At 39.0% G+C, this 19,766-nt stretch overlaps 1 protein-coding gene across 2 annotated transcripts in view; it reads right to left on the bottom strand.

The window, feature by feature from the left end:
• The window catches only part of khdrbs3 (KH RNA binding domain containing, signal transduction associated 3), a 166,649-nt gene that overhangs the window by 32,092 nt on the left and 114,791 nt on the right, over positions 1–19,766 (bottom strand). For both annotated transcript variants that reach the window (XR_002753714.1, XM_023345173.1), the window contains exon 6: positions 10,894–11,074. Coding sequence is in view for 1 of the 2 variants with exons in the window: in XM_023345173.1 (XP_023200941.1) it covers positions 10,894–11,074 (181 nt within the window). In the remaining variant the exon portion in view is untranslated. The remainder of the gene's footprint in view (positions 1–10,893; positions 11,075–19,766) is intronic.

A 19,766-nucleotide genomic window follows, 5' to 3' on the forward strand; every position in this document is an offset into this window, starting at 1 on the left:
CTACGTCAGTTGATGTGTTAAACTCAACATCAAACGTCTGATTGTATTTAAAAGTCAGCGTTCGGGTGCTTAATGACGCTCTGTCATAAAAACAGACGAGCTGAAAAGGTGGGGCTAATTAAAAATAATGAGCTGCGTGGGCTGAAGTCAGTCCACCAACCTGAGCTACTCGTATCAGGAACCTTCATCTCAGCTCTAATGGCACGCTATTTCAAGTTTGTGGTCCGAGTATCAGGTCATCGGCGAGGATCCAGCAGGGGTCCTGCAACAAAGGTAGAGTTTCTACGCCTTCAAACTGCCGGCTTTCATTTGATTTTAAATTGGATGCGATGAAATCAATTTCCCACAGCAGCAGAAAAAAACACACAAACCTAATCAAATGTGACTGTTTCATATGTGCGTTATTACATTCTTGTGCAGCGAGCAATGTCTTTGTAATTTACTGAAATAGTGTGTATTGTCACAACACAAACTTTTCTTGTTTCGTATAATGACAGCATCATTAAGAGGAAAATGTTTAAAGGAAAGGTAATAAAAACACCATTTTCGTTCATATTTGTGTTAACCTTTAGGTACTCGATTTCTATAATATACTATATAGAATAGTTCCTTTCTTCCATTATGACATCTCACAGCCACAAATTTTAGTTTAATTTGATTTTTTTTTACAGACCACCACAAAGTAGCAGACAACATTAAGGTGAAAAAGGATACAGGTCATAGTCAGGGAGGTGACCAAGAAGCCAATGGTCACTCTGCCCAACCTCTAGCTTTCCTTTGCAGAGAGCGGAGAATCTTCCAGAAGGACAACCAACGCACCAATCTACCTGTGTGATAGAGTGGCCAGATGGAAGACACTCCCCAATAAAAGGCACATGGCAGACCATCTGGAGTTTGTCTTGAAGGATTCTCAGGCCAGGAGAAACAAGATACTTTGGTCTGATGAGACAAAGATTGAATTCTTTGGTGTCATGTTTGGAGGAGACCAGGCATGGCTCATCGCCAGGCCAATACCGCCCCCATGGTGAAGCACGATGGTGGCAGTTCATGCTATGGGGATGTTTTACAGGAACTGGCAGACAAGTTGGGATAGAAGGAAAGCTGGATGCAATTTAATCCTGGTTTAAAACCTGTTGAGGTACATTCTTGACCTCAAAGTGTGGCGACGGTTCATTTTTTAGCCGGACAATGACCCAGAACACATGACCAAGATTTCAAAGGAGTGGATTCAGAACCACTCTAAGTTTAAGTTGCAAAGTTTAATACTTGCTTCTGAACCAACTTTATGAAGTTTTTGCTGACCAAAATTGTACTAAATCTATCCCATCTAGAAATGATTAACACTGACTAAAACTAATAGTTATTTTGTCATCCAAAACACTAAGACTGAGACTAAAACTCAAATGACTGCCTAAAACAACATCTTGATGTTGAAACAATCAAACTTTTCCCACATTGTCATACAGAAGTATTTGTGTGTAGAATTTTGAGGAAAGGTTAATTGAATAAAATTTGGAGTAAGGTTGTAACATTACAAAATGTGGAAAAAGTGAAGTAAATGGACTGAACTCATTTAGCGCTTTTCCGATCATTTTGACCACTCGAAGTGATTTACACTAGAGTCACATTCAACCATTCAAAATCAAAAACACTCACACATTTATACACTGATATGCAGATCAGTAGGCAGTTTGAGGTTAAGTGCCTTGCTCAGGGGAACATCAACATGTGGAACATGGAATGGAACCTACAATCTTCCAATCACAAGACGATTACTCTACCCACAGAGCTTTCCAGATACTTTCCAGATGCATCATACATTGAAATATGTGGTTGAAAAGTGACAAAATGAGAAAGTTCAAGGGGTGTAAATACTTTTTACAAGGTTTAATTCATATTGAAGGGATTTTTGCAACTTAATCTTGACATTTAAAATTATTTTTTTTATTTATAGCCATGTTGTACAATTGATTAAACACATGTTTCTCCTTAGAAGTGAGAGTTAGGGAATTTCTTCTATGCAGGATAAGCTGCAATGCATTTCTGTAGGGCTTTTACACAAAGAGCATTTAGATTAGCATTTCATTTATCCATTCAGTGACACGCTTACTGTGTTTGGTGGCAAGCTGCCACACACAACACTGCAGAAGCCCCAGGTTACTGAGGTTCGCCGTTTTTCTCAAGGACACTTTGACATGAGGACAGGAGTGGGGATTAAGACAGCAAACATCATCCGCCCGCTTTCATGTGTACGTCTAGGTTTTATGAGGTTAGTCTGGGTGTCACATCAACAACCGTAGAGGTGCAAGCACACATCTTCATAGCTGGGTATAAGAACATGAGCAAATCAGAATCACTTACACATGACACAACAAAAACAAGTTTTTACTGCTACAGGGTGGATTTATATTCCATAACAAGCCACAGTCCAGAATTTTGACATGAGTTTAGTTAACATTACGAGATGAGAATATAATTTTATCTCAACATTAGCAAGGCATTTTGGTAGGTAAAGACATCCACATTGAATTTCCAACTGGTAGACGTAACCCATTGAGCTAAACTGGGCAATATTAACTTAAGTTCTTTAATGTTTTCTATTCTTTACATTCCTACAGTCGTTTATAAGGCCTTCTTTTTAGGTCTGGTTGGGATTTATAGTTTAATTTACCTCCTGTAGGGTTGTTAGCACCTTAAAAGTCAATGAGGCCATACGTGTCATTGACTTACCCAGCCAACATGTGAGTGATAGAACCTCCAGTCTCCGGATTCAGTCAACTTCTAATATCAATGTTGAAGCGAGGTTACTCAGCTTTTACAAATGTGTCCGATTTTACTCAAAAGCAGTAAAAGAAATAAATAAGAAAACTACAAGCCAGCTGAACTCAGGTCACCGTTTCACTAATGTTTGTTAAAGGAGAGGAATGCATGAATTCTATCCTACGGTGCATTGCAAAAGAATTCACACTGCATGAATTTATTTTTACGTTGACACGACCACAACTATCCTGCGACTGGATCAAAAAAAAAAAACTGAGTTTAAGTGATTGGAGTGTCTCTGAAAGCCATTCTGTTAGTCTTGCCACTGATCCTCAATTAGCATCTATGGTGTTGCTAAGATGGTTTCCACTGTGTGAATATATGCTTATTAAAATGTATTTGGTGTTTTAACTATTAAAACAGGCAGGTTTTAGAGGAAATCTCAGGTATTGAGAATTTAACTATTTATGAGTGTTTGTGGATCTTAACCTCCGCAAATACTGGGAGTCCACAGCAGTATATACACAACAAGGTTTGGATCGGGATTAGTCTGCCACCATCTAGTGGCCAGAGTGTGAACAACTCTTGGTTGGGATTATTCCACTGTTATCCCAACACTTGGGACGCAATGGGAACAAAAGCTGAACAATTTTTAACTTTCTTGTGTCATGTTGCTAGCCCGCATGTGCACAAATTTTACATGAATGAATCTCGCTGGTTGATTGGCTGGACCAGGGCAAGCGATTGTCGCACGAGTTCCACAGGAAATGCATGGAAAGGGAGCGATGTGTCAAGCCCATTAATCAATCAATCAATCAATCAAATTTTATTTGTATAGCACATTTCAGCAGCAAAGCATTTCAAAGTGCTTTACATCATATCAAACACAGAAACACAAAGCAATATAGAATCAATAATCAAAACACAGCATTAAGTCAAGTTCCATCAATAAATTTGTAATTGATCACATTTCAAATACAATCCTAAACAGGTGGGTTTTTAGTTGAGATTTAAAAGAAGTCAGTGTTTCAGCTGTTTTACAGTTTTCTGGAAGTTTGTTCCAAATTTGTGGTGCATAGATGCTGAAAGCTGCTTCTCCTCATTTGATTCTGGTTCTGGATGCAGAGCAAAACCAGAACCAGAACCTGAGAGGTCTGGAAGGTTGATACAACAGCAGCAGATCTTTAATGTATTGTGGTGCTAAGCTGTTCAGTGATTTATAAACTAACAACAGTATTTTAAAGTCTATTCTTTGAGCTACAGGGAGCCAGTGGAGGGACTTTAAAACTGGTGTTATGTGCTCTATCTTCCTGGTTTTAGTGAGAACGCCAGCAGCAGCATCTGGATCAGCTGCAGCTGTTTGATTGATTTGTTGGACAGACCTGTGAAGACGCTGTTGCAATAATCAATACGACTGAAGATGAAGGCATGGATGAGTTTCTCTAGATCTGGCTGAGACATTAGTCCTTTAATCCTGGAAATGTTCTTCAGGTGATAGAAGGCCGACTTTGTAACTGTCTTTATGTGGCTCTGGAGGTTCAGGTCAGAGTCCATCACTACTCCCAGGTTTCGGGCTGATCGCTGGTTTTTAGTTGTAATAACTGAAGCTGTGCATTGACTCTAGATCTATAACTCTAGATCTATAGCTCTAGATCATTTCTCTTTTGGTCCAAAAATAATAACTTCAGTTTTGTTTCTGTTCAGCTGGAGAAAGTTTTGGCACATCCACACATTTATCTGTTCTAAGCATCTGTTCAGTGATTGGATGGGCTCTTAAGTTGCATTTGAAATACTGTGATTATAAACCGTTATGGACTGAAAATAAACATGTCATCATAAATAAAATAATAATCTACTGTATGTCTTTGAGACTGTAAGGTTTGTTTACTTACCGTTATGCCCATATGCCAATTTTTAACATGCCTACATTTTATTTTTTTTATAAAAGCATAAATGACTTCAGGCTATAAGGGATTAAGATTTATTTGAACAATATTGTATTGTAGTATAATAGTATATTGCCGTATTCCTCAATGCATATGCCATTTAAACATGGCCGACACAAGCTATTCAAGTGTTGGTTAGACAGGTAGACATCCTAATAAATTTTAATGCAAGCCATGGTTCATTACTGGTATCCAAGTGCTCTTTTCATCTCACTGGTTACTCAATCTGAATTCTGTCCAGTTGCATTGGAAGAGGGTAGCTTGCATTAAGTGCCACATTAAACTTTAACAATGGCATGTTATTGCCATTTGTGTGAGCAGCTACTCTATAATTGAGTTACAAGCAAGCTGAGCAGAGACACATGGCTGGTTTATAAATCACAGTGGCACATTCAAAGTTTTTCTTCGCCTATCCGCGGCTTGGAAAAAGTCCGTTTTAAAATAGAGCGCAGACAGCAGCGGCGGCGCGAGCCGAGCTATTATAGCATCTGATGTGTTTGCATTTGGACACCATTTACTCAAAATATCTCAGAGCAACAGCAACGTGTTTCCAGCACTAAAGAGGATTATTGTGACAGTGAAAGGGGTTGATGAGAAGGAGAGGGGAGAAGGAGAGCAGCCCCTAAGTGACTCTATCATTTGTATGCCAGAGCATGGCTGAGAGGCGTGTTGTTAAAAGATAAGGACTGGCCTCTGAGGCCGCTGAAGACTAGCAGAGGGTCTGGCACTGCATGTTACAACACCAGTATCACAGCCGCTCCACTGTGCGCTACAATACCGCTGTAACAGATAGGATGCCACTGACACTCGGCGCAGGCTTTTCAGGCGCCGGATTTGCTCCCTGTGGCCTGTGCTAAATCCAAATGAGTTCAGCAACTCACTTTTCTCACATCATAGATGTATTATTATGAACTGCACACGCTTGGTAGTCGGTGATAAAAGCTCAAAAAGGGAAGACGGGGGGGTTCAATTGCAAACAAAGTGAGCAAATTAATCAAATGAAAAGGAGAAGGAGAGAGCTGTACGTCCCAGATGACTAAATAATGACACCATCTGCGCAAAGAGAAATGTCTTAACTCGCTACAGCTCTGCTAAACAGAGCTCTTAGCTACTTAAGGACAAGGGCAGGACAACCCCCATGAGATACTGCTCTGTGGAGAACAAATAATCCAGCAGTTTCTTGCCTCAGCCATCAATCTTGATCTACATTTTCCCCACAGTATCTACGTGTCATTTATTCGGCTCGTCTTGGCAATGCATTTCAAAAAGCTGAACAGGCTGGAATTTGCTTGAGCTTTCCTGCTGTAAGGGTAGAAATAATACCCACGCCAAGAGACCGCGGAGGCCAAAAAGCCCATGCATCAAGCTGAAATATCGCTTCCTTGCATAATGCTTGACAAATGTCTTTCCTCCTGCTATTTTACTGCCTTTTGCTTTTGATGTTAGCTGGGTTGTAAATAAAGTCTCCTGATGTCTGCCAAGTATTAATCCATGTCATTAATGAATTAGCCCTGCGGAAACGCATCTGCACACTGAAAGGCATCAATCATCACCTTCTGTCTTGCGTTGTGAATCTTTAGGGAGGCCTGCGGGCTAGCCAAGCTGACATAGTCAATGCTGAAAGAGCATTCCTACCAACACCTGTGCATAGATTAAATTTGGCAGTTGGAAGAAGTATTAGAAAGTTTCAAAGGGTCTAACTGTTACAAATAAAGCTAGTGTAGGACCCAAGGTTTTGGGGTCTCTGTGACAGCCATTAGACATGTTCCTGCCAGAAAAGTAGTGTCTAATTGGAAACTGTAGGTTGTCAAGATTTAGGAGCTTTATCTGGAACTATACTGTGGTGTGATGAGATCAAAAGTCCTTTGGATCATACTTGTCAATCTGTGAAGTACATTCTTTATAGAGCCGACACTGATTGGTAGTGAGGGGGTTTAGCAAGACCTTTTAGTTTTCTGATTCCTGCTCAGCCGCTAGATACACATTCGTAACAAGCATAAAGCCAAGGGCAAGGAGGGATTTGCTGAACATACACAGCAAAGACAGCAGGAGCAGAAGCACAGTCCGCAGGTGCAAGGAGAGCAAAATTTTGACTAAATTCTGCAGAACCTAATGGCAGGAGAGTCTATTAATTCTGATTGTTGGGGCAAAGGTGTGTCTAAAAGTTGCAGTTCATTGACTCTTGAGAACTAGAGTTAGAGAAACGTCATCTAGAGAAACTGTAGGAGGAACAATCAGGGGCAAAGATCCCTATTCTATTGGCAAAGAATGTGTTGCTAAGTATTAACAGAAAACTAAAATTTGGTGGAAAGTTGGTTTTCTACTGGGATTACAATCCATAACTTTAAGGCAATCCGATAAAACTCACGTGTAAGTCACGTAACATTATGATGGCTCTAACTGACCTTTGATATGCAGCCTTAGCAGTCTAATCCCTAACAGGTACACTCAGTAACACTGCTTATGCTATACAATATGTTCCGACCAGCAAAAAAACCCCTCCACAAGTCAACCTGACTTAGAGAATACACCACAAATTCAACAACAGGACCTAATAGCAACCACTTAGCACAAAGCAATCAAAGACCCCACAAATCCTTTGTCAGTGTCCAGATGTTTTCTAGCATTAAGAAAGTAATTTAACATTGTGGTTGATTGCATGAATCAAACTCTTGCTTATATTAGTCTGTAGAAGAGCAAAGTCCTTTTTTTTTGGACAAAGATCGTCGTAGTTCTTAGTTTTTCTCACCAAATGTAGCATAACAAAGTTAGACAGATCTCTACAGGAGATCATAATGCCTTCAGCCTTGACTTTCTTTCCCAAGTCCGTCTCTAATCATGAACAAGTAACTTTAATTTCACTAGTGAATAAATAAGTGTTTGGTCAAGAAAACTGGCCAAGAGTCCAATCTAGAAATGGCTTACCCCAGCAGGATCACAGAGAGAAGTCTTATGACCTAAGGAGAACAAGTATTAGGCCAACAAAAGCCGTTTACAATGGTTTCGACACTTTGGAACAGCAGAGCAGGCTGATCAATGAGTCTGTCACATTGGTAGAAAGTGTAAAATAAAATTTGGAGGCAGGCAAGATAAATATTAAGCTGTCTCGCATCCAAAGTGAGGCTAGGGTTAGGTCAACAAGGGTAAAGATTTATCACATGTATAAAGAAAATGTATATTCCAACTTGTTTTTTTATTACAATTTAGGTTTTCATTCCTCACTCCTGGAGCGAAACTGAAAATCCTGAGAATATTCTTTCACATTTCATGGCTGATTCATCAACATGAATTTGTACTAAAAAGATCTATAATGAAAGCATTAGGAAATTGTTGAAGTGGCTAAGCTCTAGTAGAAACTCTTGCTAAAAAATAATTAATTCCTTTCAGCAGTTTTTACAAATCACCAGCTTTTGTCTATTTTCAAAAGGTTTAAGTCTTATCTTCACTGGCTGGTCTTGCTCCCACACCCACTGGCTGCAGCTTTTTCATTACACTATCTAACATATTTTCCTAACCATTACATCCAATATAGATTAAAATGGCATCAAGAGCAATGTCGCTGAGAGATGAATTCAATTAACAATGTTGGGATCTGTGCAGAACAGGAGCATTGGTGGGAAGAGCTTCAGGGGGAGTAATGGATTTATGCCCCAATGACAAGCAAATTTTCCTAACTCTTACAGAGGATTACCATATCTGGAGGATTTAGCATAAACAATCGCAGCCCACATGCGTCACACACTTCTCGGTTTTCTCACTCTGAGGAATTAAGTTTCCATGTGAACAAAAACAAACAAACAAAAAACAAATTACACCTACTCTATTACAGATAGCCTCTGCTCCTGCTATGAAGCTCCCTTACATCGTGTCCTATATTGACAGTTGTACAGGTAATATGTTATGCAGCCTAATTTCCAAAATGAGAATTACATCATGTTTAATCCTTCTTCAACAGGATTAGCAGCAGGTAAGACAGAGATCTCAAGCACCTAATGAATTACATTCAATGAGATTTGGCTGCACTCACAGTTAACCACTGTAGACTCATGGGAGCCTCCAAGTCTGGATCACAGCATAACAACATCTGACTGAATTTAAGTGAATTAATAAACTCAAACCCATCTAGAATGCGTACCAAAAATATTCACCCAACATGAGGCTTTTTGTTGCATTTATGCTCCACATTTCATTTAAATTTTACCAACACAAGATAAATAAATCTCTTTTCTCAAGCAAGATGACTTAATAAATTACACAACTATATCTACTCTCACTTTCTTTCTAAAAGCAGGAGCTGCTCCAACTCCTCCCAATGCAGGAATGTATCTCTGTCAGAAATAACCAATCAGAGCGAGGAGGGTCTTAATGCTGTCAATTATACTCGAGTATGCTTCTCAATGTGCTAATGGTAGAGAAACAGCTTAAACAGTTTATTCGCCGCCACCGGTGGCTATGCTAACTAGCCTTAGCATTCATGGTACTCTATGTTGTGGTGAATCAGCTGCAGCCCAGCAGAGAGGAAGATGGAGGGTGTGAGAAGTGCGTAAGAAACAATTTTTTTTAATAAAGGTCACATACTGCAGCTTTAAGATGAAAAAGGCACTTTCACATGATTATGAGAATTTGTATTTGATGACACTGTTCAGCAAAAAAAAAAAAGAATGAGAGCAATAAGTATGAGAGCAGCTATTAGGCTTTGACAAATCAAGGATGGAAGGGGAATAAAGCAGCATCTCAGGAAGAGTCTATTTGTCTTCATATGATGGAGAGCCCTTGTCCTCAGACAGTGATGTATTCATACAGCACAAAACAACTCATTCAGCAAGTAATTTGCAGTGATGTGGTGAGATTTATCATGTGGCAGATGTTTTGGGGGAGGGCGAGGGTCTATCCCCCCCCAAGCAGACACACAGGTGCAGGTGTCAGGGGGATGCAGTTTACAACTGTGACAATGATGGCAAACAGCTGGTCCTGGAGTCGTTCCCTATGACCTCTACGCATTTGAATCACAACCCTTTGAATAAACCTGTCACATGTGGTTAGGTTTGGGCTGCCGGGGCAATTTCCCAGCGCCGGCCACCTCTTCTCTGCTAAATGTGCTGCGCTGGTGCCGGCTTCTCCAGGGAACTCGTCCTGACAGTGCAGACTGTTCGTGTTGCTGACAGGTTCACAGGAGAGTGCAGGTAAGGTGCAAGGCCGCATCGCTACGGCGGCCACAAAAACCACCGACACGTTCTTTATGCAACACGTTTTACCCAACAGGACAATAAGTGAAATATGGTGATGCGTTTGGGGGCCTGCGCCTTTTAAATTGACCTCTGTCTGGCTCATATTAGATAACCTACAGAAAACCTTTCACCCACATTACACAGACATGGTTTCTCATAATGCGTTGTATGTAGTATGGTAGTTTCCACAATAAATCACCTCCAGCATCAAAATCATCAGCAAAGTATCAGAGCAACAAACTAATGCTTTGGTTCACTTACATGACACTGCAATGATGCTATGACAAGAAAGAGAAGTTAAACATATCTTTACATATGCGTAGAATATGCAAATGATGATGTTGACTGTCACATGGTCTCTGTTGGTACCCAAAAAAAGTTTTTTGAAAATTTTTTAACAGCAATGGAAGAGGTGTGACGGTGTACTAGGGCCATTGTAGAGAGAGAAAAAAAGCTGTGAATTTCTGCCAAGAAACTCAAACATTTTCTAGAAAAATTTGAAAAGTTCTGAGTTTGACAAGATAAAATTTTGCTGAGAAAAAAAAACAAAAAAACTCTGAAACTTCTTATTTTAATATCAAAAATTTTCCAGAAAAAAAACCCTCAGAAATTTCTGAGTTTGAAAAATCAAGGACTTTACAGGCTTCTAAGATTTTACTGGAAAGTTTTTGAGGTTAATCTTAAAATTTCAGATTTTATTTTTCTAAAAAGTTTGTGACTTTTTAAATCCATACATTTTCAAGATATTTCTAAAGAATTTCTGAAATTAATCTCAAAACATCTGAGATTTTACTTGGAAATTGTAAACTTTTGGAGCTCAGAAATTTCTGAGTTTTTTGGCCGAAATTTACTCCTTTTTTTCTATCTACAATGGCTCTAATTCGCCATCATAAATAAGAACTGATACTACTATGCACTACTTTAGTGATGAGTGATAGCACTAAAGTCAGAATACTTACATATTCACCGTATGTGTCCTGCACTATGGGTGGAGCTGCCCTGTAGCCAGCAGCTGGTGGGGCGCCTCTGGCTCTTTGGACCCCTCTTCCTCTGGAGGATGGGGCCCGGCTGGGCGGAGATCCTCGGGGCGCTGCTCCTCGGGGAACTGCTGCATGCAGCGGTGGAACTCCTCCACGACTCCTGACAAGACAGGCAGAAATCCTCCCGTGTTTGAATAAAGAAATTAAAGATGTCAGATCAGAGAGATGATATACTCTGAACTACTGGAGAGAGGAGGAAGCAAACAGAAGCTTCCACATTAATCTGCAGCACCATGGTGAATTCCTCTTTTAATGCAGTGGCACAAAAATTCAACCTTTACTGGGCGTGCCGTGGTGGCGTAGCGGTTAGCGCGACCCGTATTTGGAGGCCTGGAGTCCTCGACGCGGGTTCGACTCCCGGACCTGGCGACATTTGCCGCATGTCTTCCCCCCTCTCCTTCCCCGTTTCCTGTCAGCCTACTGTCATATAAGGGACACTAGAGCCCACAAAAGACTCCCTGGAGGGGTAAAAAAAAAAGAAATTCAACGTTTACTCAGAAAAAAAAAAATCTCATATTAGGAGTTAATTGTTTTTAACAAATTACAAGTGGCACAACTATTAATGTTCCTAACACGACTGTGGGGAAATTAATCTTAGATCCTAGCAAGTCCAGGAAGCAGCAATAATATGTTTTAAATTGTTTTACTTAATTAACCTTAACCAGGAAGTCCCTTGAGATGAAGTTTGTTTTTCAAAGGAGACCTGGCCAAGAAGCACATCAGTGTATATTGTTTAAAACAATAATTTAATTCTACAGACAATTGACAAGAATAAAAGCTATGAACCACACATATCCACATCTAGAGTGTGAACAGTCCATGGGTGAGTGTGACATTTTTGGGGTATGATAACCTTGTGAAAAGGTTAGAAAATCATGGTACTTGTGCAAAACTGAAAACAAAAATGAATGGTGTGAGCTATATATAAACATATTTATTAGTCATTTGAAATGGAAATTATTATTGAAATAATAGCATTTTACATAGTAGCCGTACATACTGTATATATGCGTACTTTGGCTTTCAAATGAAGAGCTACGGAAAAATTTAGAATAAAACATGTTAAATTTAGTAGTTTTAAATTTTAAGTGTTTATTGGATTATTATTCAGGCTTTCTGCACTAGCCTGAAGCTTACGGTTTAAAAGAAATGGGCTTGTAAAATGTCAATTTTATTTTAAAGTGTTGTGAAATGATGTCGATGCCCTTGGAACTACGTATTTCCAAAGAGCTAAACTTGTCTACATTTCTCTTGATATAAACTAGATTTATATCAAGAGAAACATGTAGTAGCCTTCTTTTAGCTAGTAGCTCAGCAACATGTGGGGGAGGGGAAGCAGCTTTATTATGTCTAACAGTTTTGAAGCAATATTTCAAATATAGGTACTTGTCTTAGTACTTTGTATACCTTCGTCAGATGAGACTAAATTTGCGCTCCAGATGGATCTTTCCTTAAACAAAAAGATGTGGACATGAAAATTTAAGGCCAATCTCAAACGTGATGGACGTCATAAGATGCTTTGGGTTTGTTTCACTTCCGAAGTTCCCAGGACCTTTATTTGTGTGTTTGATATCAATAACTCATTGAAATACTGGCAAATTTTATTTAAAAAATCTGCTGGCTTCTGCAGTAAATCTAAGGTTGGTCACAGCTGAGTCAAAAGGATAATGACCCACAATATTTGGGTGTGAAAAACAAATATTTCTTGACATGTGTTTTTTTCCCCCTCACTAAATAAATATACTAAGTTAAAAAATGTGTTTTCTGTCAGAATGTACTACCACCTTGAGGAAAACATTTATTTCAAGACTGCTTACACGTCTTTACCAGAGATGTCAATGATTCGAAGGGATCTTAACATGGTATCCAAGGCATTAAAAGTTATAGTTATAATTAGCGCATCTTCAAAATGAAATACCCACTGCGTCCCACATATTCTCAAGGACATTCTCTAATTTATCCATTTTGCTGCCTTTGCTGCCTCTTCTACTTCCACTCGTGTTAGTGATTTCCTGCTTTGGCCGGAACGACTCGACTAAATCCAGAAGCGATGAATATGATACGGTCGGCAGGCAGGTTATAGGTGTAGGAGGAGAGAAAGGAACAGCGCAGGCGGAGGGCATGTTCCTCCAGTCGAGAAAAAGTGAGTCATATCCATTACTCAAAAGCCGCCATGTCTTGTGGCTGAATTGCTCTCCTGTCTATTAAGAAAAATGTAGATGGGGGAAAAAAACTGTTATTTCTATATGCTTTATGTTCGGTCCTTTTTGTCTGCATCTCATGTAAAAAGTGAAGCCTTCACTGTTGGAAAGTAATTTAAAAAGGCATCAATATCAGAACTAATTAATGCTTCATATATTCAAATACAATACTAAAAATGAGAATTTGGTCTATTTTACATTCCCTCTTTTGCTGATTTTCGGTATTTTTGTGGACATTTTGTCTTAAATTGAAAATATCAGACAAATTAGAAATATCAAACAAAGATAAACACTAGGACTACCAGGATTTTGAGAAATTCCTATCTCTACCAAGAGGGGCCAGATTGGGTATCTTCCTAGAGCTACCGAGAGGGGCCAAACTGGGTTATTAGCATCCAAATGTGGCCAAACTGACGACTCTGAATGGTCTAATTAACATCCCTGTAGATGAGCAGGGGGGAGGAGAGCCAAACTCACTACATCAACTTTCACGCTCAATACACAGCAGTTAAAGTCACCTTCTCCCCACTCCCCAATTCAACATTTAGGCGTATGCTCACATTTTATACATATAAAAATGACTGCAAACAGACGTGCAATTGCACTGTTTCTCTTAATTTTAAAACATTTCAGTGGATAATTATGTAAATGGAATAGAAGATAATTTATTTTTAAGATTTTTTACTCAATTTTTACCATTTGCATGTGAAAAAGGCAGAATTTTGTGTTTCATAGACTCAAGTGTGCTCACCAAAGTGTTTAATGTAAACATTTTCATCAAATCCAAGGTTCTTTATTGCATTTACATTTTTATCAACCCTGATGGAATTGAGTTACAGAGACCAATACCTTTACCCAAGCAATTCAGAAATGTTCTTCTGACATTTTTACTGTACCAGCTTACATCTTATTCAGGCCCAAAAACTGGATACAGTTATCTGTCGATGATAGGCAGAATGTATCTTAGGGAGAATTTAAAGTTCAACACAGGGCTAACACAGAAACACACCAAGATGGCTACTTAGATGTACTAAAACAAGGTATTTTGAATATTATTAATATTTATGCTTTAGCACTGCTAGAGGAAGTCCAAACACTAGGGCACGAGAGAACGCAAACTCTACAGAATAAATCCAAGGCTACGATTCAAACTGGAGATCATTTTTTCCAAGGAGACATTGGTAATTACCACACTGCTGTGCTGCTTCTGTGTAACTTTGTATTTATTGATATTGTACATGAAAAATGTTTGAAATGTATCTTTGTTCAATGCATTTGTGATTTTTTTTTCACAAGTGAATTGGATAAAATACAGAGCAATCTTCAGCATAAGATAGCTCATCTTCTCCACAAGTTGAAAAAAATTGCATTTCCTTTCCCACTTATAACACATTGGCATGTGATGTACAAGATATTGAGAGTGGATTTGCACACATCTGCCACAGGTTCCCAAAGTTTCAGGAGAATTGGGGTAAATTCACACCAGCCCTCTTTAGCCCACGTTAATACTCTTTTTCATTTGCCTAGAAAATTTGGTTGATTTAGGGAGGTGTGAATGTGTACTCAAACTCTAATGCGGACCAAAGAAGTGAACTCTGGTCCTCCTAAAAGCCTAGGTCTCGGTTCAGCTGAAGTGAATTGTAGTGCGGTTTGAATGTATACGTGAATGCCAAGTGGTCCTGAGACCGCTCCAAAAGCAGGAAACGCACTACAGCAGAGGGTACTTGTGTGAAAAACAACATTCTCCATAGTTTGATGCCTCATCCCCGACTCATGCTGAGCAGATTTTGTTGAACAGTGTTTGTTTTTTCACATTTACCCAAAGACAAAATAAACATCCAACAACAGCTAAAATCTGAGGCCACCCCACTTTTGCTTACATTTTTAAGAATCAAGTTGTGCTTAGTGTCTTGTTCAGATTTTGTTCTGTCATTTCCTTCAGTGATTCTTAGTGCAGCATTTTCACAGGCAAGAGGATAAACAAGTTGCTAATGGGGTTTCATTTGTTTAACACAATGCAGTGTGAAAGCATATCTTATCAACTTAAAATGTAACAGATGTTACAATTTTGAATGTAATGATTATCATGACATGTAAACAAAAACAGAGTCACGTCAGATTTTAGCAGTTGTATGACTTCATTTTTATCTTTGGCAAAAGACTACCAGCAATTCCTCCCGCTAGCGCAAGACATGCACATTTGCTTTGGTTTATTTATCCAGAATGCTTTGACCTACAATTCACGTTTTGCTTTTGGAATGGTATTCACTTTGCTTGGCACATACTTATGCATTCAAACCACACCTAATAACCCTGGTTATTAGGTAGACCAGAGTTTGCTTTTCGATTTCTTTATGGTTCCATGTCATAAATGCCGGGGGTTATTTCTGTGTTTTTTATAGAGATAAGAATAACATTGATGCTGTGTAAAAGATCGACAGCTTGTTGAGTATTTAAACCTACAAAACCAACAGCAGAAGAGGCAGTCAACAGACGGGGGTGAGGATGCATGCAGTGTGATAGGCTTAGACGTTGACAATTGTTGAAAGGATGTAGATGACCTGCATGGAACAAGTACTCTTAGTTTTCCTGCTAATTACTCTCTGATTCCAACTGAACACACCTGGAAGATGGCAGCTAACATCCTTTCATCGACATCATTAAATTGACTTTTCACCATAGTGTACTGTGAAACCCCAGTCCTCTATTGCAATTTCAGAGAAGAAATTATAGAAAAGACCATAACCATCCACCAGTCACTACAACAGCTTATTACTAAATAATTAATATAGGCTAGTGGACAGACATTTCTGCCTATAGTACACATTTAAAATCAATTAAATGGTGCAGTTGTTGTTGCTTGTTAGGTTAACAACTGACCTAACAAAACGTATGCAGTAGATCATGAACAGTTTATTAGCTGATAATTTAACCACTAAGAAAAGACATTTAATTTTGTTGTAAAGTTTGCAAAAAAAAAAAGCCGTAAACAAAGGATGCAAAATATACAAAGTTTTAGAGCGCATCTGCTATTAAACTGGTTAACATGTTGTTTAAAAAAGAAAATTGAGAGTCAAGACAAGATACTAGAGGGACAAAACTTAGAAAACAACATCAGGATTTGTTGTAAGAATTACCATGCAAAGAGAAACTATGCATGGGACTTGAAATATACTGCATTTGGTGAGCAGGGGGGAGGAGAGCCAAACTCACTACATCAACTTTCACGCTGATTGTCCTTGGAACAGGATAGTAATGGCCTTATTTACATAACAAAGGCGCCTCTTCACACCCTCTCTTGGAGGGCCAAACTGGCCCCTCTTTGGTAGCTCTAGGGACAGGGCCAAACTGGCCCCTCTCTGGTACCTGGACGAAGATTCCCATTTTGGGAATCTTTGGTAGTTCTAGTGTAAATCGAGTAAATATAGAGAGCAGGTTTAACATAATATCATTTATTAATCATTTTTAAAAATCTAACATAATGAACCTGGCTCTATGTGAAAAAGTCATTTCTGTATGTCAAATCCTTAATTACTTGCAAATAACCTAATTTTTGGGGAAACTGAGTTCAATTTTACAACCCACAGATTACTGTGGAGAATAAAGAAATCCTCTTAAGTAGAACCACATGATGCATGTGAACCAGGACTTTTGTAAAAGTGTTCTATGGACTTACGAGATATAACAGGAACTGTTCCATTATATTTAGAGAAAAACTGACATTTGATTGATGGCATAATGGTTTGTTGCTGTACTGCTGTTTCAGCTATCAGCTTGTAGCCTCAAACACAGCACACTTGTTTAATTTGTTTGATGACCTGGACGACCCAAGTATAAAAAAAAGAAAAACAAAAGACAAATCTGTAAGGGGGTGGATTCTTTTTTATAACCATCAGTATTTTTCCGTCTTCATTATTTTAGTAAACAAAAGAATGTCACTCCTGGGCACAGTCTCTTAAACAAATTAAGCAGCCCAGACTAGCCTGCACTTTTAAGGAAGAGAACAGCAAATGCAAACTGCTCTTTTCGGACTCCTGACCTTGTGGTTTATTAAAACGTTGCGTGAGCTCTTCACCTCAGCTGTCTTTTGAAAGCAATCATCTGATCTGAAGCAGCAGCAAAAAACCACCAAGGCTGCCATCTAGACAAATTGCTTTCTATGTTTTCAGCTGCTCTCCATGCGACTGGGGTGAAAGATCCCAGATTTGGGCTAGGAAGAGCTACATCAAGACAGAGAAAAACTCTGATGAAATGTCTAACGGGGATGGCGGGAGATGTGGTTAAGAAAAGTAGCAGCTCCTCTTTAAAAGCAAGGACTTCCCTTTCAGTCACAGCCCAGGGAAGAAGGGCAGAGATGACAAAGTCTGCATTCCGAGCTCTCGTTTGATCGAAATTGTGCATTAGTGAGTGTGAAAACTTCCTGCGTGGGAGCCTGCGGGACCACAGAGTTATAACACTTAAATTAGGCATGGTAAATGCTAATTACAGCATAATTCAAAACACTGCCACTTGTGCTGTAACTCAGAGCGGGCAGTCTTAGTGACCTTGCTTATCTCTAAATCTATCGTATGAGGGAGAAGTTTCTTTCATAACCAAGAAGAGTAAACAAACCCTTATTATTAGTTTTTTACTTCTTCAAAGCACAGCAGCAACACAGACAACAGTAAAATTGTGAGACTGCTTACAGAATCCGGAATTACCATGGATACATTAAGATGTGAGAGGGTCAAAACCCACAGAGAACTGTTTTAAATTCATGCAAAAGCAGGATAGTTTTCTAACTTAGTATAATCAGCTGTTTATTAAGGTTTCTTTTTAACTAAAACATGAGAATTGCAGAAATCAGTATTTGGTGGAACAACCAGGAGGTTTTCAATGGGGTTCAGTGCGGTGGGCTGAAAGAGCTGCATAATATATTTATAGGTAACAAAGTATGGAGGGTTGAACATACATCAAAATTCATGCCTTTCAGATTATTTGCAAAAAAAAAATTCTTTCACTATACAATAATGCACAGCATAGAAAAAAATGATACTTTTGCAAATAGGCATAATTGGGAAGACATTCCAGGAATGTTAACATTTTGACTTTATATTGAGTCTCAGCTCTAGTGGTGAAGGAGGTGACGGTTGGATGCCAAAACATATAGGAAGAGTGAATCATTTCTCACACATACAAAACCTCCCACATGACGGAAGATTGTTAAATTAATCTGCCCACTCAAGTCATCGAGAACTTTGCAGCATCTATATCAGTGTTACTGTTCATAGTTCTGTTCCAGATTATGGTTTTACAGCTCCTGTTGCTAACAAGCCAGTGTTTTGTTTGTTGCTGCGTCTTTGATTAATTGATACAGCAGGTAGGTAAACAGAAATCATTAAACTGTGGTGTTTGGTGAGGGGAAACACATTACCAGATATCCCCAACAGAAAGGAGAACACAATCAATCAATAAGTCAAACATACTATCCTTCAGTTTGAAAATACCAACTCTCTGTTAAGAATCACAGCAAAAAACAAAATCAAGCACATGGCAAACTGTTCAGTGTTTTAAAATTAGACTTTTTTTGGCAATTCTTTTCTCAATAACATCTATATTTCAGTGTTTTAGTTTCTCTAATTTGGTTAGTGAAACTCTTTTGATCACTTGTGCCTTATTTCCTTTGATTTTGTCTAAAGCAACGGGTGTGAAAATGTTTAAAGCCACCATTCCACATGGACCAACAGAGAAACATGACAAGCTGGACCTGAACATGGGCACCTTGCTCTGGATTTGAAACTTTCTGACTACGAGGTCACAAAGTCACCTCAAATGGAAAGAACATCTCCAACTCTGTCAATCTGAGCATTGGGGTCCCTAATGGTTTTGTTCTCAGTCAACTGCTGTTCATACTACTTACGAGAGAAACCTTCTATGCAATTTTTTCATTTATTTACACAATAAATGAGTGATTTTTGTTCCTTAGCTGCCACTGATAAAGAGCATGTCATCATTCCATCACAGAATAATATATCAGAGGTGGACTAGGCAAATCACCACGTACTCACTCCAGTGACGTGCGGTGAGGTACAAAGCTGATGAGGTACTGACACAATCATAATCAGATATACAAATGTAGACCACCCGCATGTTATTGTTTACATAAGGAAATTTTGCGCATGCGGACAACGTTGGAGGGCAAAAAGACAATTCTTTTATATGCTATCCTTAGCTGCCGTAGAATAATTCCATTAACTCAATGAAAACATGGAAATTTAGGCATTATAAATTTCGTTAATAATGCAAAGGGAAAAACCATGCAGCTCAAAACCACGTCTTTCTCGCTCTCTGCATTGGCCAGGCTACACACAAACTTGTTACTATAGCAACTGACAAGCAGAACATTCAGTCTGTTGCAGTAGTATGGTTTAAGGCTTAATGTTTATTTTGCGATTAATTATAATGATTGTTGTGGAGAGAACTATAAATAGGAGAAAACTATACTGTATGACTAGCTCCATGGTTAGCTCCATGTTACTGTCTCTTACTCTGCAGTTGTGGAGTCACAATGTCTGGGATCATGAGCGCCCCCGGCCATGAGGCAAGAGAACC

The sequence above is a fragment of the Xiphophorus maculatus genome, chromosome 13 (genome assembly GCF_002775205.1).
Source record: "Xiphophorus maculatus strain JP 163 A chromosome 13, X_maculatus-5.0-male, whole genome shotgun sequence".
Lineage (NCBI taxonomy): Eukaryota > Metazoa > Chordata > Actinopteri > Cyprinodontiformes > Poeciliidae > Xiphophorus > Xiphophorus maculatus.